The sequence below is a fragment of the Strix uralensis genome, chromosome Z (assembly GCF_047716275.1).
Source record: "Strix uralensis isolate ZFMK-TIS-50842 chromosome Z, bStrUra1, whole genome shotgun sequence".
Lineage (NCBI taxonomy): Eukaryota > Metazoa > Chordata > Aves > Strigiformes > Strigidae > Strix > Strix uralensis.
In genome coordinates, this window is record NC_134012.1 from 14,306,097 (window position 1) to 14,333,019 (window position 26,923).

A 26,923-nucleotide genomic window follows, 5' to 3' on the forward strand; every position below is an offset into this window, starting at 1 on the left:
TGCACAGTGTTTTCCACTGTTTTGTCCAGGCCTCTCTAACTGGCTTAACCAGTTAACATCACCTTACAGGGCATAACATGCTAAAATACAAGTGACAAATGTAAAAGGTGTAGCAGACAGCCTGCAGTCAGTACTCTGGCAAGTACATATCTGATAGACCTAGAAATACTCTGTAGTGGAAATGTACAACTAGGAAAAAAAAAAAATCAGTTTCAGTGATGCATACTGCATTCAGTGAAGCCATCTGACAGTGTATCCAAATGCATCCTTAAAGAAACCAAAGGAAGCATGATTCCAAGCATTTCTCTGTAACAAATAGTAAGTAAAAACAAAATATAATGCAGAAAAGACATACTCCACCCTTAAAGATGACTAAGCCCTCTCTTGACTTTTTTAAGGCATGAGTGAATGACCTACTTGATAATTCACACAACAAATTCTCATTTTATGAAGTAAAATGCACCACGAAAAAACAAAACAGCAGACAAACAAAACCTCTTACACGCTGTGTAATATTGAAAAAAGCATCTCTTTCCTAAGGAAATTGGATTGGTAAGCTAGGATCTGCAAGCTAAATCTCTTAGACCAGCTAGCTAGTTCTCTCCACAAAACCTCTCTCTGGCTCTCCGGATGCATATCTGCAGAAGCAATGATCTGAGTGCATCCTGACAGCCTATAACTACTCTAAAATATCAGACACACCTTGTTTCAAAGATCCCACTGATCACCAGCCTGCATGTTCCTTATCCCCCCATGATAAGTTACGTGCATGGAGGAGTCAAGCTGCACAGACACCGGGCACCTAAACAGTTAAGTGCTGGCTCTTGTGAACATCTGTTTGAAGTTCACAGAGAGCTGCCACTATTGCATCAAGTGAGAGCTCAGAAATACTCTGACCTTCAAGAAACACCTTAACATGAGGTCAACTAAAAATTATGGATATAGTGGACAGAAAAACTCTTATTAGCTTCAGAGCTAGTAACACCTACTGAACTTATCCCATTTCTATTCATTTAACAAATTATCCTCCTACCTCTCCACTACTAAGGTATCCTCTCTGATGCCTCTGTTTGTTGGTGACCTTCTGAGTTACTGGGTACGTCTTCCCAACTATTCTTCTAATCACTCAGTCTAATGACTAGAAGAATCCAGATTTATACCAGCAGGGGAACGGGGCAGGGTATGTCTCCATCTTTAAAGTCTACACTAGCACTAAAGTCTCAGCAGCTGTGATCAATATCAGGAATGTTTTCACTGCTGTCTATGTGAGAACACTGCCAGAGCTGAGATTTCCGCACAGGTGCATGAGGTCACCAGTAACTTGCTAAAAGGTTGCATTTCTTGGTAAACTCAAAGATCTGGCAAGACAGAGTACGTTGCAGGCATTTTACTTATGTGAACATTACGCGTGCCTGGTCATATGAAAGTAAGGTCTGAGCCCTGCATTCAGAGTGACCAAACACAGCAGTAAGCTACGGAAAGAAAGAGGAGACGGTGGCAGGGCCCAGAATGGATCCTGCCAGAATAATTTCAGGACAAGGAGCAGTCTGGCTTGGAAGGAGGATCAAGTATTCCTTCCTCAGCCAAAGCCAAATATCCATCTGGTAAACTAGAGTAGGCTTTTGAAGGGAGATTTTGCTGGACCACAGCCTCCGCCTCCATAAGATTTAACTCATCCAAGCCCCTGCATTACATGTTTGCTGCTAGGATATTCTACACTGTCATTCATGAGAGTAAGTGCCTCACCTGTACTAAGAAATGGATTTTCAATGAACTACTAATCCTGCCAGTAAATAGGAACTGCTTCATAGAATTGTTACATCACTTTCATGCACTTACTGCCATTTGTTTCATAAAGAAATTGTTCAAAAGGACAAGAAACCCACAGATGCTATTTGGCTCTGAAAAGTACATTGGTCTAACCAAAACAAATTGAGCAGTTGCCCAGTAATTCAGGTCTGTGCTTTAAAAACATTGAGGCGTTATGAACATTTTACTACCAAGTATACCACAACAAAACCAGAACACTCTCGAATGTGGCACTTTAAAGGATAACTAAGAACTACTTTTGGGCTTCTTAGATCAAATTTAGGTGCGGAAGTGGAAATACCATGCAGATGAAGCACTACACACCTTCCAAAACTGTAGACATTTAGCATTTTGCTAAGATGCCAACATTGGCTCACCACTTAGGCAATGATCTCCAGTCTTGAGAAGATCACAAACAGCCCCCACACTCCATACTTTCAGCTCACGTGACGATCTCCTGGATGTGGTCTAACTTACTGTATGAAGTAGCCATATGGGACACTCAACACTTCCAGAGAAACCACACATGAAAACACTGCCTGCTTACTCGCACACTGTCATATGCCTTAAACAAGGTGCACTAAAGTAATAAGGAGGCAAAGAGACCTCCATGAAACAGCCTTGCTGTGAAAAGCTTCCCTCTGTTTGATCAGTCCTTTACAAAAGGTAGGTTACAGATGTCCCCAATCTACTCAAAACTGGTCACTGACAGGATAAATTTCTTCAAGCTGCCTATCTATATGCCACTGTCCTGTCACAGACACTTCTCAAATACAACACTAACATACTGAGCAGAAACCCAGAAGAAGCCATGTAACCTTTCACCAGAAGGCCTAAGTCTGTAGTTAAAGTGTATCAGTAACCACCATCAGGCATACAGGTATTCTTGAAAACCAAGAGAAGAGTTTGGTAGGTTCAAAATTGTACATATATAGACGTATTTTTGTGTATACATATGCATTCCTATATATATGTATAACATTTACACACATACTTGTGTGTATGAGGGAGTATGTCTGATCTATCATTTATTTAGCAATGAGGTAAATAGGTGTTAGGAATTGTATGACAGTTACTGATAAGGCTGTGTGACCGTGTCTTACCCACACACACATAGCCCAAAAGTTCTTATTCCCTGACCTCAGAAGGATTTTGGCAGACCTGGTGAAGCTAACAATGTTTTATCTAACTCACTCCCCTACACTTCCCAAGCAAAAGGTGTGCTTTTCTTCCGCATATAGAATAATTTTTCTATGTATATTTCCTACGTATCTCAGTAGAGTTTCTCAATATATTAGACTCAGCTGCCCAATTACAACATCTGCAGCAGCAAATTATCCTAGCAGTGGTGCAGTCAATGGAGCAACAATAACCTACATTGTTCGACAATTTTTCGCTGAACCTTAAAATTGCAATATATCCTAGATCTAGCCTATGAAAGCTCTCAATTTCTAAAAGTCTGCTGAAGTTCCTACTCTGAATCCTGATTAACTGATTCCAATAAACAGAGAACAGACACTTTAATTCACCCAAAAGATCCTGTAAGTGCTAGGAATGTTTGTCTTGCATAGTCACATCTAACCTTCAAGGTCAGCAGAACAAGAACCTGCCTTTCATATGCATGAGGCAGCATGTGCGTGTGTCCCTCTCATTCCTGAGTAATAAGAACCAGTGATTGTCCCCAAGGGAAAAGAGGAAAAAAGAAAAACAAAAAGAAAACCAAATTTACTCCTTTCTCCATACTCCTTCTTTTTCCTCCTTTCTCAACACTGCTCAGAGCAAGTCCATGGCAGAGTGAACATACCAGCTGATTGTAAGGTCAGCTTCCCCTGGCCAGGAGTGAGCAGCATCCACGGAGAAGAAGGAAAGAGAAGGGGAGAGAGAGATGATGCGACCAACACTTTTCCCTTGTGAGAGGGGGGCCTAAGTAGTGACAGCATGCAACAGGTATGACTCAAGCACAAAGGTTAATCACACAGTTTTCAACATTCATCTGTGACACACGAATAACTACAGATCCAACGGTTTTCCTCCACATACTCCAAACAACTCACCTTTATTCATCCGTCCCATTACCGTAAATTCAAAGTACTTGCTGCTGTCAGCTGATGAATACAAGCCAAATATGGTGGCTGTGCTCTTCGGCTGCAGTTTAAATGTCAAGAGCAAGTACACTTCATTCAGCATAGGATCACCAAGCGCTTGTTGCAAGAAGTTCATTACCACTCCCTTGTTGGAATATGGAAGAAGATCAAAAACTGAAAAATAAGTGAGTTTCAACAGCAATTTAAATATAATAATGACCAAAGAAGAATGTAGTCTGAAGTCACCCACCAGACATACTTTAAAATGAACCCAAGTTGTCCTAAAATAAATAATACAAAACCAAAAATTAACAATTTGAAGATCATCTTTAAAGATCATCTAGTCCAATGCTCCTGGCATGGGCAGGGCATCTTAGACAACCTGATTTAGTGAAAGATGTCCCCGTCCGTGTCAGGGGGGTTAGGCTAGATATCTTTTAAGGTCCCTTCCAACCAAAACTATTCTATGATTCTATCAAAATATCATATAGATTTTGTTGCAACTGATCATCTTTTAGCAGTTTTTAAAAGGAATTATTGATAAGTTACTAACAGAGAAATATCTAGTCTTCAAATTGAGGTACTCAAATATTTTCAGGTAGATGTCTAAAATTCTTCTCTCAGCAGAAAGCTTTTTAACCTATTTCTGCTTTCATAAATTCAGATGGTTGTGTTGATATTTCAATTAGACCGAGGATCCAGCATCAGAATTTTCAGACAGATTTCCAGTGTACTTACCCTAAGAACCATTTTGATGGTATTTACAGGGCACCAATTAAAATGCTAAAATGCCAGGTAAGCAATATGATGTTCACAATCTCCTTCTCACTTCACTGATTTCTCAGAAGATATATTACATAAATAAGACTCATCTTTCCCTTCTGGCACAGATAATAAAGACAGACAGGCTTGACCAAAAAAAATAACCCTGAAGGCATAGTGAAAGCCATTTCAAATTTTTCTTTTTATTTTTGAACAATGCATCAGCAAAGAGTCTAACATTGTACTTGTACATACGTCAGCTACCCCCCCCTTATATGGCACTGAAACAGCAAACCGGGGTTCTCCTCAGTGTTCCCTTATATCAGAGCCTGGGTTCGTGCTCCTTCCATTGCTCATCCTGGAGCATCCATTCATCTAGACACAAATGACATTTCCAAAAAAGAAAAACGAAGATATTTTTTCCCTTCATCTCATGAAGCCACTGAAATATTGCCTATGTCTACACTTGTATTGGGTCCAAGGATACCATGACTCTCTGAGAGTTTTCAGGATACAATATAAAAAGAATCAGGCCCTTGATTTGCATGCACTTACAACACTGTTTCCAAACAACTAAGAAACACATATATGAGACGGATCTGGTGAAAAGATTCCTCTTTCATTCAGCTCACATTTACAGTATCCCAGGACAACTACTGCTCCCACTGAAATCAGTGACCCACACTGAAGAGGCAAAACGCTGGGTATTTCATCACATGTATCACACGGAGAGCAAAGCAATTGCCCAAGCAAGAGACTGAAATGCAACTCACTGCTCTGTACAACAGCATTTTGCAAGTAGTAATAATTCAAAAAATACAACTGTCCATCTTCTCAACCGGAGCACTGCAATACAGTACTTAAGTCTTTGACAGCACAAAATACAGCTATACATTTTGTCTAGTCCTTCTAGGTCTACTGTCTGATTTTATATCAATTCCTGTGAGAATAATTAATCTCTGCTAGACTCAAACACTTAAAAATACAGGAGAAATACTATAAAAGTAATGACTAAACACCAGCAAATGTGTGTCTAACATTACTTCAATAAACATTTATCAAAATTTTTGAAATTTTGAAATGAATGCTCAAATTGGTTTGGTAGTTGTCTTCTGTAAAGCACACTGCCTCTACTGGATCCTTTGGCACCATGTTATCAAACTCTTTCTTGGGATATCTTCACTGACTAGCACATAGATGCAATACGTGACCAGATCTATCCGTCAGCATAAATTACACACATGCTAGCAAAAGTGGCTAGCAGAAGAGCAACGGGGTTATGAAAACTCATTTTACATCCTTAGTAGAATGGGCAGAGAGATACAGCTCTTAGACCTTGCAGAGACAATTGCCTGTTTGGAAGAAACAAGAAAAAAGATCCACAAATATTTCAGATTTCATTTTTAGAAGAATCTCATCCTTTTTTGTTCCTCTCCCTGGAAAGGCAGACTTGAAAACAAATGGATAAAAAAGGACTGCCAAAGCTGAAAGGCACAAACAGCTGTTTTCAATCCATGCAGTAAGAGGGAGGACTCAGACATGCCTCTGAGCACGAAATGTGCATACCCACTGGGCTAAAGCAAGCCCACTCATGAGATGGACCAGGAATTCTCTCCCCTGCCTGCTTTCTGTGGTTTTCAGAAGGGAGCTGCACACCCTCCTATGAAAATGCTAACAAGGGATCAGCTACACCTTAAGACAGTGATAAACCACTCTCTGGAGATCTGCCTCAAACCACCAAGGCTAGCTCTTGAGATGGGAGCTAAAAGACATGACGGGAAGCCCTAAGAGGAGGAGGCACAGAGGAATGAAATTAATCGCACAGGAGAGGATGGAACTCAAAATAAAAGACCCTTTCTTTCCTTTAATTCTGCTGCCATGTCACACCAGCTTTTTGAGACCCTCCAAGGTTCTTCTCCAGACACAGCTAACCATAACCATAAACACTGCTCCACTGCTGTTCAGCACTTTTCAAGATAACTGATGATGGCTTAGACACCTGGAGTGAAACCCTAACCCCATGGCAATGATTTCTGACTGTAAGAAGGTGAAAATTTCACATGCTAAGATTGGGGTCTTTCACTAGCCACCATTCCTTTCAAGCTGGAAATCTGCCTCTATTTTTTAAAATAGGGCAATACCCTACTTCTCAATATGACAATGTTCTGAAATGGTTTTACATCAAGGATAATAACAGCTTTTTGAAATGCAGCTTAGTCTGCTATCTTCTTCACTTAACTAAGGAATAACTAATTAAAATGTCAAACATCATTTGGTAAGACAAATGGAGAGGGTGAAAATGCAGAGAGAACCTGGAGCAGCTTTAAGGCTCCTGAAGTGGCACTAAGTTACACTACCTGCTGCAGTCAATAGCTGAGCACTAGTCACAAGCCGCTCCTGGAGAGTGATACCACTCACTTTATGCATGCTCTAAAATAAAGCAGCTCCTGACTTACTAATACGTAATATTGCCAAAGTAATGCTGGGTTTAGAAGGTACTTGTTTTCCTATGCGCTTTATGAAGTAGAGTTTTCCCAACGGGTTTTCATGGCTTAACAATTCTATTCTCATTTACGAGAACTTGCAACTGGACAAGTGCTCTTCAGACGCTCAAAACACCTACCAGCACCCCTGTAAAATCAGACCGCCTTTTGCTGATTTGGGGGGGGGGGGGGAAAGGTAGCCGATGGAACGGCTACCCCGCGACCTCCTCCAGTTCCCACCGCAAGTCCGGGGGGCAAAGCACGGGCGAGGGCACCCGCGGGCCCGGGCCGCCGGGCGGCTCCGCGGGCACCTCCTGCGCCCCGCCGGGCAGGGGCGGCCCCGCCGCCCGCCACGGCTCCGGCTGCGGCTCCCCGCGCACCTGCGGAGCTGGCGGCTCCCCAGCCTCCCCTTCCCGGCCAGCGCAGCGCTCCCGGCGGGAGGGCTCAGGACGGGACGGGACCCGAAGCCGTTTCGAATGAAGGAGGGGAAGGCCGGGTTCGCTAAACCGAGGGAAGAGGAGCAGCGGGGGCCCTTACCTCGGGGGGCGGGCGGGGCGGCGCGGCCCGGGCACAGCTGCAGGGCGAGCGGCAGGAGCAGCAGGGCGGCGCCGCGCTCGCACCCCATGGCGGCCGCGGGCCGGGCCGGGGCAGGGCGGCGGAGGACGGCGCACCGCTGCGCTGCGGACCCCGCCGTTTAACGGGCGCGGCCCCGGGCCCGGGGAGGGACGGCGGCAGGCGGCAGGCCATTGGCCGGGGCTCCCCCGGCCCCTGGGGGCGGGAGGGGGCTGCGCCGGGGTAGGGCCGGGCCGTCGCGGGTCGCGGCGGGGAACGGCCGAACGCCGGGGTGGAGCAGAAGGGAGCGAACCGCCGGGGCCCGAGCCGGGAGCGACCGGCGTCGGTGGGTGTCAGAGCCCGGGCAGAGCTGGAGACCTTGCCGAGGTCCAGCAAGATCAACGCCTGTCATGATCCCGGCTGGAGTCTCCCTTTGAGGAGCCCTGGAAACCGAAACGCGTTTAATGGCCTTGAATTCAAAAAGGATGGGGATGGTCTGGTGTGTAGACTTGGTCTTGGTAGGAACTTAACTCATCGCTTTTCCTGAGAGTGTCACCAAAAGGGGTCGTGCAGGTGGCAGACTGGGGCAAGGGGGGTTTCTAGAAGACTGACTGACAAAGTGAGGAACGTACCATCCACTTCTCCATTTCATTTAGAGAGCACCGGGAGACCTCAAACTGACCAGATTGAGGGTACTGGGAAAGGTTGCTTGTCTTAACAACCTCCCAAACCTGATGACTTAAAGTCAGTTTTAAAAAAACGTTCTTTCAACGACAGTTTTCAGTACTGTGTGTGCCCCCAGAATGTTATTATCCCATTGTTTCTCCTCTACTCCAGAAAATTCCAGCCTCTGCATGGATGACATTAAGAAAGCTCAGGAGAAAGGGAGCAAGTGAACAAGCCCCTTTGGGGCTGTGCAGCTGTGCAACCAGTTTCTTCCATGCCCATGTGAAACCACCCATCAGGCAGGCCATCCCACCCTCCCCATGCTTTCTGCTTGCAAAGGAAGGGGTCTCCCGCGGGTCCCCATTGCAGTAGAAGAGCTGCAAGGTGCTTCTCCCACTCAGGAGCTGACAGCACATGGTGGGCTTCCCAACTGGCTGCATGGCCTTCTTTGTCCTGTGCTGCTCTGCATGCCTCAGCCCTGCAGACAAACCACTGCAATGTCAGAAGAAACCCAGAAAGCCATGCCTGGCCCCCTCGCAGCTTGCTACCCAGCACACAGTTGCAATAGCTGGAGCTGTCTGATAGTATCTACATCATAAAAAGAAGGGCAACAATAGGAGGCAAATTTTATGTTAAGTGAGAAAAGGAGTGTTGATTAATGTTCAGTCACATCAGGCTTGGCGTGTACAGCTAACGAGCACCGCAGAGAACAGCCCTTGGGGGGCTCATTGTGTGCACGGCAAGACACAGCACGCTGCGGGCCTGGGGCCGTGGAGCGTGCTGCGAAGGGTCTGCCCGGGCAGCTCCGCCGCTGCGCAGAGCACGGATGTGGGCTCCTCTCCAGTGCAGGTGCAGTGGGGTTTTCAAATACCTTCAGCTGATCTCTATTCACATGCCCTTTAGTTGCCCTCTTTGCATGGTGTATACCCTATAACACACCCTGATTCTTAGCTTATTTGTGTAACAGTGTTGACCCACTCTTTTAGTTGCTCATTTCTTCCTCTGCCCATCTCCAGGCTGGAGGGTGCGTCCCCATATCCAGTGTGTCCCAGCACAGTGCTATTGCTCCTCCTCACCCTGCTGCTCTTCCGTATATGTCTCCACACAATAAGAAACGCCTTGGCTTCACTCCCACCATCCTTGCCCCTGCAGTGAAAATGACAGGATGATATGGCAGTGTCAGCAGGCTGGCAGGAACTGCACAGTGGAGTGAGAAAAACAAAGCAGCAGGTGCAGAGTGCTATGGAGCAGGGAGAAAGAGTGGGGCTGAAAGGGGTAGAGCAGGAGGCAAGGATGTAGAACAAAAAAAAGGAAAAAGGAAGGACTTACAGTGCCACAAGCTCCTTAGAAAGAAGTCTCAGTTCAGAACTCACCCCCACCCTAAAAGGATGCAGACAGCACAGATGCTGGAGAGGCTAATACGTGGACATAGAGCAGCATTGATGTTGCTCTACTGTCTATTAAGGAGAAGCCCATCATCACCAAAGATCATTCTTTGAAGACATAGGCTTAAATGCCTTACATGAAAACATCATAAAGGTCTGCAAAATCATGACAGTTCTGTATTATTCAGTAACTATAGCTGACAAAAAAAAGGGGGATAAAAGGATAGTAAAGTTTTGCTTTCACCTATCTAAGGGAACACCATCAATTATTTGCAACCATTTATTATGTAATTTACTTACCAAAACATAGAAAATGTTTTCTTGAAAAATTCCCTTCTCTTTCAAAAATATTTATTAAATAATAATTTTTCAGTTCTGATTTAACTACAGAGGAGTCTCTTGCACTGATACTGGGAGGAAATCCTCCTATGGGAGGAGGATCTTGTAGCATTATATACTTGTTAGTGTTAGATTTGTGAGGGCCATATTCTGTTCTTGCTCTACATCTGTTTATTCTTCGTACTTACTCACCAAGAATGCACATGGAAGCAGTATTTGGCAAACGGTGCATGCTGCACAAAACAATGTAACAGAAGGGAACCCGTTCACAATGTATATAAGCAGATGCTTAAGTCCCTGTTTAGATGAACTTAGCCAGTACACATAATGGTCACTGCAATTTTTTGAGTTTTAATTTCTATGCTGAGTTTCATTTCCATGCTGAGTTTTATTATTGGAGTATGTTACAGACTGAAGGGGATTTTGCACTCAAGCACAACCTTCTTTAAGGGATTTTCACAAAGTATAATATTTATCTGCTGTCTGGAAGGGGATATTTGACCTTCTAATCGTAATTTTCAATAAAAACAATGGAATAGTAGCTATTGCCTTTTCACTCTTGTATATTCTCTAAGTATAAACTCCACCTTAACTTACTGGAGGTTAGTATCTTGGACAAGAATCAAAACGGGATTATTGGACATTGTGTTTTCAAGAAACTTTCGTAAAGCCAGTAACATCTTGTAAGGAAGTTTCTTACAGAAATACATGACTGCAATATTTTATATAGGATCTGCAAGTAAGCCTCAACCATTAAAATATTTGTCCTGCTTACTTTACATAAACCAGTAAAATTCTAAGCATACAGAGAAGCTGCAACATTATAGATTTTGCTTTACAGAAGTGTTTGTGACTTGTTAAATTCCAAGCAATGGGGTAGGGAAAGCAGAAAGGAATCCCTGCTGCTTAATTAAGCTTTCATATTTTGCTCCTAATACGCATCAGCAGACTCACTGCTTTTATGGAATTATATGGATGATTAAAAATCAGGATTCATGGGCAATTATGATACAGAAGTCTTAATGCAAGTTAAATATCAGCTCTAAACCATATCCTTCCACATTTATGTTGATACTTCTAGGTTTGATCCTGCCACATTTTCATAAAAATTCTGTAAAACATAAGATTTCAAACATGGGTTTCAGAAGTTTTGCTTTTTCAGAAACACAAATTGAAGCCCCACTTTTTCAAGTCAAGGCAGATATCCATTCTCAATGCACCTATTTACTTTTCATTTACACTAATAGGAATTCCACTCGGGCAATCAAGAGGAAAAGGTTCCTGAAGAGCTTTTGGATGGGGGAGGAAAGATGCAGATTGCATTTTTGCCATTGTTGCTCTGGCCTCCACAACAGCACAGAGATGAATTGGGCCCTAAGGCACTGCAAAGAAAGTTTACTCTCCTATTTATCTCCTAACCCTTCTTGGAGCCTGCCTTAAGAGCCATAAACTAGCTTATCCTCCATATAGAAACAGCTGTTAGGAGCCACCCTTGCCTCCAGAGTTTGCACATCTCAGCAAGGCGATCACATGGTGAACAGGCCAAAGCAAAGTACCTGGACAGACTGACTAGAAGTTAGCTGGTCCCTGTAGACAGGAAAAGATTAGAAAGGTGACCTTAAGAATATGTGCCTTAAGTACCTGTTTACAGGAGGAAATGTAATGTAGCTATTAAAAAATTTTTTTTTCGCTACTAGTAACATTGCCAGTGGTGTGTTTTTCTGAGGAAAAAAACGGATACGTGTTTCTTCCATGTTCCTCATAAAGTGGAGCAGAATGAACTCAGATCTGTGTCATAGATTTTTGTCATGACACTTTCTCCCACAAATTTCTTGATCTGAAACCATGGATCTGAGGGGTGGGGGAAGACAGATGTAGCTTTGCCCTTGCTCTCCACATCTCTTCATGGATAGAAGACCTCAATAAGGGTGGTCAGTGCAGGTTTTTTTTAAAATCAGCGTGCGGTATTTTTTCCTTGTGTGGGAGGGATGGAAAGAAATATTTGACTTAGTATTTAGATGTGCTGTGGCATGTCTGCACGAACGCTGAAATGGAACAGCTGACAACTTGATGCCTTTAAAGGTCCACAGTAAAAAACCACACTGAATGGTTTATCATTATAACCTGGTCAAAACTGGTACCATATGATCAGAGTTTGTTATTTTTAAAGCCAAATTGCTGAGACCGTTCTTCACATTTTATCGAAAGCCACATTTTTTGGTCCTGTATAACGTCACAACTCAGCGTGAATAACAGAGCCAGGGAGCTGGGGTTCTCAGCAATGCGGTCGCGTAAGCCGCCGAGTTTCACGAGTGAAACGATGGTGCCTTAGGGCGAGCGGCGTTTCCCCACAGGGCAACGGCTCCTGGCCGCCGACGCCCCTTCCCCTCAGCGACGCCTCCAGCAGCCTCGCCCGCGGCCTCGGCAGCCGCCGGCGGTCAACATGGGGAGGGCAGGACACCCTTACGCGGGGACCTCCCGGCTCCTCTCGGCCACACGGGCTCGAGGGGCGTTGGCGGCCCCTGAGGCGCGCACGCCCCTCGCGGCCTTCTCCCTCCCCGAGGTGCGGCCGGGGGCGCTCGGGAGCCGCCGTGCGAGGGCAGCAGCGCCGCGCCTCCCGGGACGGCGCGGGCGGCGGACAAGATGGCGGCTCCCATGGAGCTGAGTTGCTGGGGAGGCGATTGGGGGCTGCCGTCCCTGCACCCGGAGTCACTAACCGTCATGGTAACAGCCGGCGGCCGCCACCCGCCCCGGGAGGAAGGGAGGGAAGGCGGGAGGGACGGACGGCGCCCCGGGGCTTGCCTGCCGCTGGCACGGCTGTCCGCGGGACGCTTGCCCCGAGAGAGGCGGCGCCGCCTCCGAGGGGCGCGCCCGCCCTCATCGCCCTGAGGCCGGGCCTGTGCCGGGCGAGGGCCCCGCCGCTGCCGCCGCGCTCGGCCGAGGCGGGAAGCGACGGCGACTGGGCCCGCGGCGGGGCCTGGCAGGGCGGCGCGGAGCCCGTTTTTTTCCCCAAAGGGAGCCGCCTCGCCGTGGGCCGTTGCGTCCCTCCCCCGTGGAGCCGCGGGTAGGGCTGCTGCCCCTTCCGAGGGCGTCGTGCCTTCCCGGCGGCTGCCAGGCCTTGGCCCTAACGGGCAGCATTTCCTAGAAACGCATTAGAGCACTAAAGCTGGTTAAAACAACTTTTAAAGTGGTATCTTACACTTTTACACATAGTGACTGGATTTTTCCCCCCCTCAATCTTTATTGCAGGCTTATGCCAAATTTTCTGGTGCTCCCCTAACACTGAATACGATAAATAGCTCTTGGAGAGCTCCGAAAGGTACCATCTTTGTGTTTTCTATTATTTTAGTCATAGTGACGTTATAAGTACAGGTTCCAATTTCTGCATTGTTTCTGAGTTTGCTTTGGTTTTGTGATCATGAGTGTAACCTGCCCCAGTGAAGTCCACCTGCTTTCATGATACATCGATAAATGCCCTTACAGGATCAAGTGTAATGAATTTGTGGGACGAAAATAAAGGGCCTCAAAGGATACTTTATTAAAATGCTTATGGGTGAAGCACCAGACGGTCAACAAAGTGGTGGTGCCAAGTACATACCTGTTTCTGTCAGGCAGTCTAAATTGATGGTTTAGTGAAAGTAAGTTTTTAAGCTTTTTGCACTTTGCGTATTTATAATTATGGTAACTAAACTTGTGTATGGAAATAGTGTTCTTTAATTATACATAATTTAATGGGCTGGTACAGTTGGAAGTGGAATGTGAGCCTCAAAGAACTGGGATGTTTAGTACTGTGCTGAGTTAGAGAGGTTGACTTAGAAAGGGTGACTGAAAACCTAGTTGCCCGAGAAGTTGAAGATAAGTTATCATAGGGGACTTCTTCATGCTGGATACTTATTGCTTATCTGTTTGGTCAGCGTTTAAGTTACTGTCTTGGTGTATTTCAGAGAGGTAAAATCACCTCTTGTCATTTACACTTAGCACATCATCAGTTTAGGCATTACTGTATCCATGCAGATGTTCCACCTTTGACTCTTGCATTTCGGTGTATTGTTTCCTGTTAGCAGAAAATACTGAGAACTAGCTGGATGTACTTGCCAAAATTTCAGTGGCTTTCTTCATAACCAAAATATGTAAAATCCATTAAAAAAATCCAAATAGTGTTGCTGATGATTGATTCTTCAGTAGTATTTAGCAGCACAGTCATGTTAGGCTCATTGTGGCGATTATGTTGTGAATGTGCTATAAGATAGCCCCCGTTACAGAGATGTTAACACTTTACAGTCTTTGATCCTTCAGTGAGTAAAGGCTGACCAGTAAGCTTCTGGCAGAAGGGTTCTGGAATAATTCATGGTTATGCAGTTGTTGTAGGAAGGCTGGAGAAAACAGGTGGTTCAAATGGATTTGGAGGGGAAGGGCAGAGAAAAATTGGAGTAGAAGGAAGGAGAAGCCCAGGGGTTAATGAGTTGAGAGGGCAGTTGGACTGGGCTGGAATTTTTGTCTTAAGGTGAACATCTGAAGTCCAGCCTGGTTCTCAGTGTCAGGTATCCAGCGGAAGACATTGTCTTCAGTCTGATTTGATGTGGGCCCATTTTAATGTATTGTTATTAGTGAAGGAAACAATACACTTGGTAGAACTCCCCTGGTATGTAAAGCTTAGTTTATGTGCATGTGTTAGGAAGATCAGATCGTGCTATGGAGAAAAGGAAACTAGATGAAGTGACTGATTGCTTTCTAGTTATGTTAGAACTCATCCATATAAATTGTTGACTGTATTATTTATGCCTTCTAGGAGATGTACCAGTCTTAATATCAGAAGACATTGTTATTTCTCAGCCAGCAAAAATACTAAACTTCTTAAGAAAGCAGGTAGGTCTCCTTCAAAAGATTTGTTTTCTTTGTCTTGTGGTGACTCTGCATGTCCCCTGTGTACATGGATACAGGCTTTCAGAAACCTGGAACTCAGTTCAGACCCAGTGCTTTCCTATTTTTCATACATGGATGAGAATTGCAAAATGGTGGATAACAGATTGCTGTTTTAAAGTTTATAGTTAGTTATGTGAAAGATTTAAAAATAGGCACAAGAAAACTGTTAATTGAAAAGGACAACAAACTGGCCTTAATTGAGCAGTTTCCCACTGAGCACCCTGCTTTTAATTATAGCACTTCTAACATCATTATGGCTTTGGAGACCTAAGATATCACAGTTCGGGAAATGTGGTTTTAACTGCTTGAATGGGTAATCGTTAATACATACAGAATTGTTCTTAATCTACATAGTTTTTCTATAGTTTGTAGCATAAAAATGCCTGCAGGCATTTTTGATGCACATCATGTTACTGTGTAGTCAACTATTGCTTGCCTTTTGCAGACCGTTTAGTGTTTTATTTACAAAGAATAAAGCTATATGATTTTTCTTTTCACAAAGTATAAAGATGTCTAGTATGCATGGCATCGTCTTTTTATTTCTAAGATGGTCGTCAAGCTCACTATTCTGCTTTTACATTAGAAGTTCAGTTTCTGCCTAGTCAAGAAGGTTATCTGATGAATGCCGTGTTAGTGAAACTAAATCTTTTGGAGGGGAGAAAAACAGAATCTGAAAACTGCTTATTTGAGGTAGGATTTTAGGCAGTTGTTTTAAAATTCAGAAGTTTCGTAGCCATTTGAATACCAAAGAATCCCTAATGTTGGGAACCCACTCCCCCTCTTTGAGTTAAAATATAACAGTAGTGTGCTTGCTTTTCAGGTATCTAAGGGTCAGCACTGACCTTTTGTTTTTAAATTAATTAAGCAAATCTCCTCTCCCCCTGAAAAACTTATCAACCCTTTTAATGTACTTTGAAAAGATTCAGTGTTAGAATTAAAAGCTCAGTCAGCTGTAACTGCATTAATTTAGCTCTGCGTTTGGTCTCTTATATTGTTAGCATCCAATTTCTAAGTTTTTAGAACGGTAATTAAAAGCAAAAAGAGGGAACACTTGCCTTTTTATACTTACAGCAGCTTAAGTGCCAGATGCTTCTTCAGAAATAAAGATGGGGACATGCCAGAGTGTTGCTACATGTTGCTACATCCCTAAGTACTGAAAAATTGCCTCTGTATCACTGGACAGTTGCTTGGGAAGCAATGGGAAGGAGACATGAGAGTTATTTTGGGACTAGGAGGGCCCAAAAATCTTAAGAATGGGAAAGTGGAAAAGGGAGATGCAAGGAGGTTTGACATAGCTGGCCTAAATAAGTAAAGAAACTCTAATGGGGACATGATTTCTGTCCCCAAAAATGTTACATTTACTGACTTGATAGCTGTTAAGTTTGAAGCAACTTTGGGTTGCATTGATCATCTTTTTGGAAAGTTCTGTGTAACACTATCTGTAGTATGTTTGGTTTTGTTTATAATTCATAGAAATATAATGCTGATTATGAATTGTCTGCAAAACAAGGAGCTGATACACTTGCATATATTGCACTACTTGAAGAGAAACTGCTTCCTGCTCTGGTAAGTATTGAGAAATACTTTATAGTGGTCAGAATTTTTGGAAGTGAATGCTGCAAGAGGTGCCAATGTGAGAAGCAGTCAAGTCTCTCAGCCATAGTCCTGACTGGAATATATTTGCTTTGTTAGTCCAATTTTGGACATACTGCCTAGCAACTTTTGAAAAGGAAAGAAGTCTGTGTTTGTGGGGTGTGAAATAATAATAATGAGTTTATGAAAGACATTTTAAAAGGGCATCTATGAATGTTTTTTCTTTTAGTTGCATTTTGGGAAACAGCATCCTGAAAACAGCTTATTCTGTCCACTTTGTGTTTCATTTGATTCTTTTGAAAAAGCTTTGAGTAAGATATGGTATGTTTCATGTGGGGTGCACAACTGTGGAAGTCTTTTGAACTGTTCAGTTAGAACTTTTGAGAAATTAAAATACCCGTCAGTAGTTTCATTTTTCAGTTCTAAATATCACATGACCACATGCCCTCACCCAATGTAGTGTACCTACATTAGAGCTATAAAAATCCCCAGACATTGGATCTCTTGAATGACTTTGGCTTCCAGTTGTACAGGAAAAAATATTCTGAGCAGTTGATGTCATAGGCTGGCCTCTTCAGCTGACCCGCAAGGTTTCAAATTCATTATTTCATAATATCTTTTCTTTTAAGATTTATGTAAAATTTCATTAAAAAAATTCTAGATAATTCAAACCTGATCCTGTATGTCTGCACCTTTTTTGTACTATATTTTCTGTGTGCAGTGTGTGTGTGTGAGTGTGTATATATATACACACACGTATATAATCATGAGCATGTATGTAATTTTATGCACATGTATATAGGTCTATGTAATACTTTTGTTGTTCTTTAGGCGGAAGGTAGCTGTTGCCTTAATTATATACTCCTACACTAAAAGAATTAGTATAATCCTTTATGGAACCTGATTGCCTTAAATTACAATAATTCCTGGTGCTTCTGCTTCTCTGACAGAGGTCTTGCACATCAAAATTTTAAGAGATGTCTACTGTTCTTACGCAGATTTCGGTCATATTTTTCCTTGTGTTGATACAGCTGCACACTTTCTGGGTTGAGGCTGAAAATTACTGCAGTGTGACAAAGCCATGGTTTGCTTCAAGGATTGCCTTCCCACTGAGTTTGTATCTGCCTGGAAAGATGTCCAGGGAGGCACTGAACAGGATCTTGCTGACGAGGGGAGGGCCTCCACTCTACAGTCTCACTGAAGTGGAAGCACAGGTATGTGTTGTGTAGTAAAGAATTTGTAACTTGGTGCTGTCAAAGACAAGAACTGGAACAGTCTAGCACACTGTCAAATGATGAACAATGCTGTGCATTCTAGCCTTGCTACACCTAGGGCTCTTAGACAGTCTTGTGTCTCATCAGATATACAGGGATGCCAAGGAGTGCCTAAATCTCCTGTCGAAGAGATTGGGAACATCTCAGTTTTTCTTTGGAGATACGTGAGTGTGATTTTTTTTTTTTTTTTTTTTTTTAAATGACTAATAAAACAAGTACCACATAACCTTGTGAACACTTCTTTTTTTTTTTTTTTTTAAAAAAACCTGCCAGGATGTTAAAAGTGCTGCACGGTAGTTTCATGTCTCACTCCCTGCTTTTCAGATAAATCTGAATGAGCAAACAGGGCACAAATGAAATACTTGGACTAAGGCAATACGATGTCTCCCTTATCCTTCATTTTTCCACAGACAGACGGATGCTGTCCACAGCTGGTATGAAAATGTGAGGTGCTTGATGAGTTAGTATAGCTCTAGAGAATGCTTTTCTAGCCACTCAATGTCACCTTCTGTGCTTGTATGTAGAAAGAATGCTTTAAGCCTGCAGTGTTGCCACTGCCTTCATGGGAGGAGCATGTAGGTCCAGGAACACTCCTCTTCCAGTGGTATGTGCACGGAGCAGGAAGTAGATGTTGCCAACAACATAGCGCCAACAGGTCCTAAAAAGGATTACTTTAGTCACTGAAGTTGGACACCTTCATGAGAGAGGATCCTGGTTCCCTGGCATACAGCTTGGCTTTTGTGGTGCCAGAAATGTGTTTTAGAGTGGCTTGTTCATCACTGTATGTGACAGCATGACTGAATTTTAATGCTGAAGTTACTGTTTAAGCTTGCCAGCATGTCTCTAGTTCAGAGTTGCTGAAACCAGTAGATATCTGTACAAAGCATTTACCGGATTGATATGAAAAGATGAAATGCCAGAAGAGCTGACTATGTTCTGTCATGAGCTGTGTTCGACATACACAGAAAACAGTCATATTGGTCTTACTGTCTTACCTCAGTCAGTTTGGTTTTTTGTTTTGTCACTCTTTTCAGGCCTACCACCTTGGATGCCTTTGTGTTTGGTTTCCTTGCACCGATTTATAAAGTGTGCTTCCCGAGAGTACAGTTACAAGAGCATTTGAAACAGCTTCCCAATCTGTGTCGATTCTGTGATGATATTTTAACTTGCTACTTCAGGTTAACTGTCTCAGGTAAGATGTGTTTCTTTCCCCCTTTTTGTCATGTATAATCTTGTTTATGTAGTTTATGCTAGAGCTTCTGTGGGGAAATGAGGTAGAGAAACTTCCAAAGTTGTGCAGAAAGGATTGAAAATGAAAAGCGAGAGTTAATACTTGATTTTAGACTCTTGTCGATCATTGGCAAAACACACCTGTATCTATGCTATGGCTCATGCTTTGCATTTCTGTTTTTCTCACATGGAATTGCTTTTCCACTTAAATTCTTCTTAGGATAAAAATACTGCATGAACTTTCTCTCCAATGTGGTTTTATTTTTTAAGGATTTAAAAGCTTTTGTAATTACCTTTTCACTCTTCATCTTCTACCTTCACTCTCTAGGCCATTCTCCGGGTGGACAGGATATGGCAGATGCTAATCTGCAGAAACTCACACAGCTTGTAAATAAGGAATCCAACTTGATTGAAAAGGTTACTTTTGCTTCAGTCTCTAATTTTCCTGCTTCATTGTGGTTACTTGTTCACAGATACTCTTGCATTGCAACTGTTCAATGGACATTCTATTTTAATTGCTTCTTCACTAGTGAGTTACTTTGTCTAGACAGGCAAGAAGAATATTACATCATTTGAAAGGAATAATTAATGAAGCCTTGTACTTAAAAAGTGTTTCTATTACAATCAAAAGAACATTGTTTTGGAAGTGCGCATACCATCAAAAGAAGGGTGTCTTTCTGCAAGTGTACCTTCTAGCAAAGGAGAAGGCAAATGTATTGATCAAAACTCAGAAACGGTCCTGCAAGTTAAGACCAATCACCAACTCTCCTTGCTCCCAGCTGAATGTTGTAGTCACTAACCTACAGTCACTTTTTCTCCTGCTTCTTCTACATCTAGCTTTTATTTCTTTGTTTCTAAGGCTGTCACTCAACACCTATGAAAAGCTATACAACTTATGTTAAAAATACTTGTGAAGAATTAGTTTTCTGATGCAGACAGAACACTTAACTAGAAGGATAGAAGGCATTTGTTCCTGAAAAAGATCAGTGTATGAAACAGATCTTTAACTATGATCAGCTTCTATAGCATTAGGTATTGATTGTATCTCCTCTTTGTGGTATTGAAGTGTGGCTGTGGAAGCTTTAAAGAATGGGTTACATAGATTATTTGTGAGGCATGATTTAGGTGAAGCTGACCCTACGTTGAATAAATGGGATGGACTAGACAACCTCTGGAGATCTCCCCTGTGCTGTCTTCTGTGATTCTGTTTATTCTGTAGTAACTAGACTCTTTTTGATACCACATTATGTACAGGGCATTAACTTGAATTCTTATTAAAATGTAAAGTCTTTATATTCAGAGATTAATTTTAACCTGTCTTTGAAAAGGTCTTATGACAAATTTTTTATTAAATACTTTTGAAATCTGTAACTAATCTAAATTCACCCAGCGCCTCCAGAATGTGGCATCCATTGATGTTAGCAGTTTGACTTTTGATCTGCTTTCTAATAGCATTTGGCTATTGTACAAAACTGAAACTTTGACCTCTTAGAAGAAGGTAGCAATGTTGCTTTCTTCAGTAATCTTGATGAAATGATTTGAGCAGAAGCATGCCTATTTGCCCTGGGTTTGATGCACCATATGCTCTAACACAAGCACAAATTTGGAAGTGGAGAGGAATCAAGGCATCAGTTTTGGCTGGGCCTGAAATAACAGGGTAAAAAAATACCTCAAACCAGCATTAATGATGACAGTCCTGACAAATAGACTAATCATATAATCTATATTCTACTGTTTGCCAGATCGGGCTCTCGTTATTTCTCTGCAGATGGATGACAACCTTCGTAAGAGTCCTCAGCATCCCCCTCGAAAGCTAACAACACTCAAGCTTGCTGCAGGTGGAGAAGAAAGTCCATTGAATCGTTTGTCACCTTGACAGCTTTTGTTGCCCATACACATGTGTTTGCCTTCAACTCTTCTGAGCACCACAGTAAATTTTTTCATGTGAATGTTGTTTTGCAAGGGAAGAATCTCCAATAGGTAGAAGTAGGGAAGAAATACAGCTTTACAATCTCCAGTCTACCTGTTCTTTTAAGAAATTGCATAGTTCGGGCTGACCACACACTATGCTGAGGCTGAAGTAAGCAAGAGCCTTATTCCTGCAGATGTTAAAGTGATGTTGTACGGCATATTTTTGCCTTTAGCCTAGCAGAAACGCTGACCAAAAGTTAAAATTCCACTTATGGAATGTTCACCATTATTTTATTTTGTGGCTTTTGATTTTACTGTAATCATGTCACTGTATGTGAATGGGTATATTCTTGTATCTGTCTGAAAATTACGAAGTCCAGTTGCAAAATCAGTGAAAAGACTGGGAAGAAAATGAAATGAAGCTGAGAAATGAAAAGTAATGAGAGGAAGTTAAAGATTTGTAATTACATGAACATTTGGGTCTTGTGTTTTAAGGTCATTCGTATTTTTGAAAACTTGTCATGTTGTACTTTGAGGGGGATTGTTGAAAAGCGTGTGTGCTGTGGGGAGTACTATGATGTACAATACTAACATTTCACAGGTACCTGGTATTAGTCCTGTGTGAAACAGGCTTAACCTGTGCACAGGGTAATACCACATGCTGCAGAAGTGTTAAGTCAAAGTCACAGGGGACTGGTAGTGAGCTGGAGAGTTTGATTAGCTCCTGTCAGGACAAGGGACTTGACTAGCAAACATACTGCATCTCCAGATTGAAAGGAACTGGTTAGGGCTTTGTAAGAAAGCTGCTGTAGGCTTTTAAATTTGTTGCAGATGCCTTTGAATTAGTTTTGTCTTATTTTTTTATAAACACTACAGTTAATTCAAAAACTAAAATTAAAAATGTCCAAATTTTTATTGTTTGACAGTCTAGTTCAGAGTTGTTGTATCTCTGCAAACTAATATATTGCAGCGTATTTCTTCTGTTTATTTAAGGGACTTATACGTCATTACGTTTTCTCTTAGAAGCAGCCTTGCCAGTTCTGGAGACCCAAGCAAATCCCTTACAAGAGAGATGCTGTAATTCTCTACTGGCAGCACACTGGCAGATGCTTCATCAGTGGGTGTAAAGAAAATTAGTCAAGGAGATTGGCCAGAATGGCAGCGCTTGGGATACAGAATTCTGATAGCTGTATGTATGGCGTAACTGTTCTGTTTTTTCCTTTTTCTGGCCAAATCAAAATAGTCTTTCAGCTTCCTTTCAGCTACTGGTCATGTTTGAGATAGATAGATAAATTATTTCCTATTTATAAAGGCAAGACTGTAGATTGTGTACATACTGTACTTTCAGACTCGATACATAAGGAATGTAATATCTTTAACATTTCTTAATTGAAATGTTGAGTTTCTAATGAGCACTTTAAGCTTCATGATCTTACTAGATCATTTATTTCAGTGACACAAAATTAATCTAGCTCATACTCAAGATAATTGTATAAACTGACAGTCCACTACGTTGAAAATTTTTACTGCCAGTATCTTGACAAGGTTTAAATGAGATCAAGTCACATGTCTTTTCAAAGTCTTTAATTTATGAACATGGCTATGGAGAATATGCCTTAGTTTGTTGCTTTTGTGAATATGTACACTCAGTCTTCAAAATCTCTTTGTAACAAAGGACATGGTTCCAATATTAAAATACTGTATTTTTAGTGGAGTTTGGGTAGTGTTTTTTATGGAAATTATGTTAGGATTTTTGAACATTTTTCTTGCTTTTTGTGAAGAAGTTTATCTTGTCCATAAAAAAAAAAAAGTGCTGACTGCTAGGACAAGAAATTGGAACAATTTAGCATATCCATGAGGTCAGATTTTAAATTTTATTCATGGCTCTTCAGTACCAATCCTTGCTTTCAACACAATTGCTTTTGGGAAGCAGGAAATAGGGAAGCACAGACTTTCACATCTTACTAAATGTGAGCCTTGGGCTGTGTTACAGCAAAATTTAGACAAACCAGTGCCTGAGTAACTTCATTCACTGGATGGCAGAGGACAACGGAGCTAGAGATGACAGCAAACATCGCCTGCAGTCGTGCACATCATCCCAGACAACCAGTGAGGTTGCACAGCCATGCACTTCCTTACTATTTTTTACTTTTTAGCCAAGGTGAATTCAAAACCAAAGTCCTTTATGTGGAAAGTGTCATCTCTGGCCTGACAACTCAAGACTTGCCCGTTAGTTTACTGGCATGTTTTGTGTGCCTGAGTTTTGAAGCTGGGCAGTTAACAATTTCCAGGGTGGGATCAGTTGGAATAACTGTAGCTGTCTGCACCTGAAGTAGCCAAAGCTCCTTCAGCGGCTAGCAGAGAAGGATGGGATCTAGGTGTGATTTGTCTCCTTAAAGTAGATACCTAAAATAGTGAAGGGAATAGAGTCCTGAAAATGTGCATGTCTGCTGAAGGTGAAGGAGGCCTTAGCTGCCTACCTCAGCTATAGAGTGAAAACCTGCCATGGTGATTGAGTTTCCCTCCACCGCCTGAGATTGCAGGTGGTCCGCAGACACAGGGGGTCAGTCCTGGCCAAGCAGCAGCTGGGGGGCCATGTGTGCAGCCCGCTTCCTGTGCAGAGCATCTGGCTGTTGCAGATGCTGCAGCTCTGCAGTCTCAAAATGCTGGGCTTTCTGTGCAAGTGCAGGATATGTCCCTGGGTTTACATTGTCTTACTACTATGAGGGCAGCTGGTGGGCCTCCTCCTCCCTGTCTTCCCCCTGGAAGGTGGAGGCTGGGAACAGGTTCTTACCTCTAGAGCAACTCATCCAGCCTGCCTTGCTTTCCCTTGAGCAGGAGGCTGCAGCCTGTAAGCAGAGTGAACCACTCTGTCAGGTTGCAAATTTAACACCCTTGCTCCCAGGCAACTTGCACTGAAAGCATGCATGTAGATATGTTCAGGGCTGTTCTGTGTCCCTCTGTCAGCTGGTTGAAATAAGATGAAAAATGTTATCAAGTAATTGCTACAAATACAGTCTATTTAGCATTTCCAAGATAGGTTTAAAAATGTCTTCCCCCCCCCGAAAATATTGTTACATTAGGATTTTATAGACACTTACACATCACTTTTGCTAATGTAGCTAAGCACTCCATTAAGAAGAACACCCAGTTGTATTTGATTCATGGTTAAAATGGTTTCAAAACTCACTTGAGTAAGCTTCCTCTCTTGCTTAGTAGTATTTTTGGCATCGCAGTAGGAACCACTCAGTGCTTTTGTTTTTTTCATACAGAAGGGCAGACCAGCTTTTTGTATGAGCCTTACAAACTACGCTGTAGCTCAGATCTGGCTGGTCTGTGCTGTTGGCAACAAGTCCAATCCCTAACATAACTAATGAGACACTGATAAAAAAAATGTCCAATTTCACAAATCATTTTATGTCTGTTGTTAGTGGTTAGCCTGATGCAGCAAAATGCTCCATAATCCCGCTTGGTGCTAACCAGTGCCAGTGAGGTGATGGATTTTGATGCACTTGTTAGAGCACTGATGCAGGATCAGGCTGTTCAGTCCAGCAGGTGGTATTAAAGAGCTGTGCAGAGGGTAGAGCTGGTCAAATACCAAAGCACCCAGCCCAGAGCTTGCCACTCTGCATCCAGCCACTGTCCTCATTCAGCCATAACTGTGCCAGTGAAAAAGCCACTCACATCCACCCAGCTGGTCCAGGCATTTTAGCCACCATGGATGCTCTGGCCCATGCTGTCAGGAGCTGCCAGGTGTGTGCCCACTGAGCTGCAGCTTTAAGCAGCTTCAGCTCATTAAGCATTTTGCCCCTGAAGCAGGTGAGGGGCAGCTTTGCCTGTAGAATTTAGGAGTGCTAGTCCCTGCCTGGCAAGGCAAGGAGTGGCTGAGCATTGATAGGTTTCTGGGTAAGAAGCTATTCCCCTGGCCCAGCCATTCTGTATCTGTGTGAGACCTAGCCATCCAGGGATGGTGATGATGTGGGGCTTAATGCTCTTGTAGTACTTTGTGTCCTGGCCTGGGCAGCAGGGCAGAAGCCAAACCCCACTATAGTGGTCTCCTCCTTGCACTTGGAGACCTGCCCAGCAATGGGGAGGGCCGTGGGCAGCCCGTTCTGGAGCAGAGCTCTGTACCAGAGGTAGCTGCCAGGAAGACAGGTGAGTTTCTGCACCACCTCAGGGTTGTGTTAAAGCAAAGAAGGGAAGAAGGAGGTCCACTGTTCCCTGTACCACAGTGGTTTGCTGTTTCTGCCAGAAGCAAAGCTCCCAGGAACAGATCCCAGGTCCCGAGTGACATCAGATCAAGTTGGAATGAGAAACTGGGAAGGAGAACGAAAGAAAAGTTTAGCAAGGGAAAGGCATCAGGCTCATCTGCTTTCGCCTTCGCTGACCTGTTGTCTGAGAGATTTATCAGTGTCACAGCACTTGGGGCTGTGAAAGACTTTCACTAGCAACAACATACTGTTCTTGTGGGCAAAGGCTGGGGGGGGAATCCTATTACTTGCTACAGGTTTTGAAAAATAAATTACTGGTAATGTGCTAGGCCAGTCTGCCTCAGTGCAAGACTGAGCGAGCAAGGTTTACTGAGTTTCATTAAAAGCTAAGCTGAGACCAGGAATCAATGGGACAACCTTAGTTCCACAGCAAGTAAGATCTTCCAGTAAATCAGCCCATGGCACAAGACACTGTTCAGCTCCTGTTTGCTCATTCCCTCATTAAAACCACATGGGTTTTTTTCCATCATGAATGTCAATGTTCCAAGTTTTTACAATGTTGAAGTGTTGCATGTGGGGTCTGTTGGTGATTTACTGTTATCAAAATACAGAATATTCCTGGTCCTTCAGCTAAACCAAGAGTGCAGAGAAATTGCATGCCTTGGGTATTAAGTGGGCTCATTAAGTAGAAGCTTTCCCTGTGTAAGCACCCGGTGCTCAGCTCAAATTTGCCAAGCCAGTTTGACAAGGGTGGCTAGGCAGCCTGCCAATTCACACAAACACCTCAAGGTTTTTGTTTCCAAGAGCACAGAGGTGAGAGGGGGAGCACAGGCAAGGCATTGCAAGTCTCTGCAAAGCTATGACTTAGCCAAAGCAGCCTTCAAGTGATGGAGGTGGGAGTCCAGCTTTGCTTGTATTATCATTTGCTGCAGTGAATGATAATTTATCAGTTGCTGCCATCTGATTTACTGTTGGAACAACAGCAATTGTGCAAATGGTAATAATGGCCATGTTGGGGGCTGTCCTTTGCTATTTGAGGAGTAGACTGTTGTTCTTACTGTGCTGCAAACAGTATCCCGTGTCTGCCCATCACTCTCTGTTGACTTCCACACAGTTGTTATCACCAACCCATGTTCTTACAGGGTTTTGGCACTTGCAATTATTGCTTATTTAGGTAATTATTCCAAACAAATATGGCTGATTTTCTTTTCCCTATGCCTTTTAGTTGTTTTTATTTTAAATCTTAAGTCTCTTTCTCCAACATTTTTCTATCCCTGCAGTCAGTTATTTCAACTTATATTTAACATGCATTTGAATGCCATAGTGTTAAAGAGTCTGATGCTGAAAGGAAAGTTCATAGGTTTTTCATGTGGGGTCCAGCTATGGGGTGTCTTTGTGTTCTGAGGATTATTAAAAGCACAAAAAAAAAAAAAAAAGGAAAAAGCTTTTCTACTCACAAAAGGCAAGATCAATATTTGGTTACACTGGGCTGCATATGTTCAGGTCAGGATTTCCCAGTGAGTTTTGCTCTTAGTTGTGACCACAGCGAGAAGCGTCTTTAGAAGTTCCTCCCGTAGCATGTTCCACTGCTCAGCAGCAGCCATGGGGAAGAGAAAGGGCTGCAGCACCTCCACGGCCAGTGACACATGTTCTAGTGAAACTGTTGCTGTTGGAAAATGAAAATTTTTGAAACCTATATGT

At 42.9% G+C, this 26,923-nt stretch overlaps 2 protein-coding genes across 8 annotated transcripts in view; one reads left to right on the forward strand and one right to left on the reverse strand.

Annotated features, from left to right (window-relative positions):
* THBS4 (thrombospondin 4) overlaps positions 1-9,352 on the reverse strand; it is a 38,899-nt gene extending 29,547 nt beyond the window's left edge. For 2 of the 3 annotated variants that reach the window (XM_074856276.1, XM_074856278.1), the window contains exons 1-2: positions 7,676-7,801; positions 3,864-4,067 (exon numbers count right to left, since the gene is read on the reverse strand). In XM_074856276.1, the coding sequence (XP_074712377.1) occupies positions 3,864-4,067; positions 7,676-7,763 (292 nt within the window). In that variant the 5' untranslated portion in view covers positions 7,764-7,801. Of the gene's footprint in view, positions 1-3,863; positions 4,068-7,675; positions 7,802-9,334 lie in introns of those variants that run through there. The other variant, XM_074856277.1, reaches the window with a different exon arrangement.
* A 3,351-nt stretch (positions 9,353-12,703) lies between these two features.
* MTX3 (metaxin 3) lies at positions 12,704-22,725 on the forward strand. 5 transcript variants are annotated; one of them, XR_012627124.1, is made up of 10 exons: positions 12,704-12,804; positions 13,330-13,399; positions 14,870-14,946; positions 16,477-16,569; positions 17,628-17,810; positions 17,958-18,034; positions 18,905-19,062; positions 19,429-19,517; positions 20,869-21,030; positions 22,035-22,725. XR_012627124.1 is itself a non-coding variant. In XM_074856369.1 (9 exons), the coding sequence occupies exons 1-9, from the start codon at positions 12,724-12,726 to the stop codon at positions 20,974-20,976; spliced, it is 936 nt and encodes a 311-aa protein (XP_074712470.1). In that variant the 5' UTR covers positions 12,704-12,723; the 3' UTR covers positions 20,977-22,725. The 5 variants fall into 5 exon arrangements, 4 of the variants coding, with proteins under 4 accessions (XP_074712470.1, XP_074712473.1, XP_074712471.1 ...); XM_074856369.1 differs by having other exon boundaries at positions 20,869-22,725; XM_074856372.1 differs by lacking the exons at positions 20,869-21,030; positions 22,035-22,725 and adding an exon at positions 19,797-20,834 and having other exon boundaries at positions 19,429-19,555.
* Positions 22,726-26,923: the final 4,198 nt, after the last annotated feature.

Coding starts and splice junctions, on each gene's coding strand:
- MTX3 (XM_074856372.1), top strand. CDS start 12,724: ATGGCGGCTCCCATGGAGCTGAGTTGCTGGGGAGGCGATTGGGGGCTG. Junction 16,570..17,627: donor AGAAACTGCTTCCTGCTCTG/GTAAGTATTGAG, acceptor GTGTTGATACAG/CTGCACACTTTCTGGGTTGA. Junction 19,556..19,796: donor TCTAATTTTCCTGCTTCATT/GTGGTTACTTGT, acceptor TGTACCTTCTAG/CAAAGGAGAAGGCAAATGTA.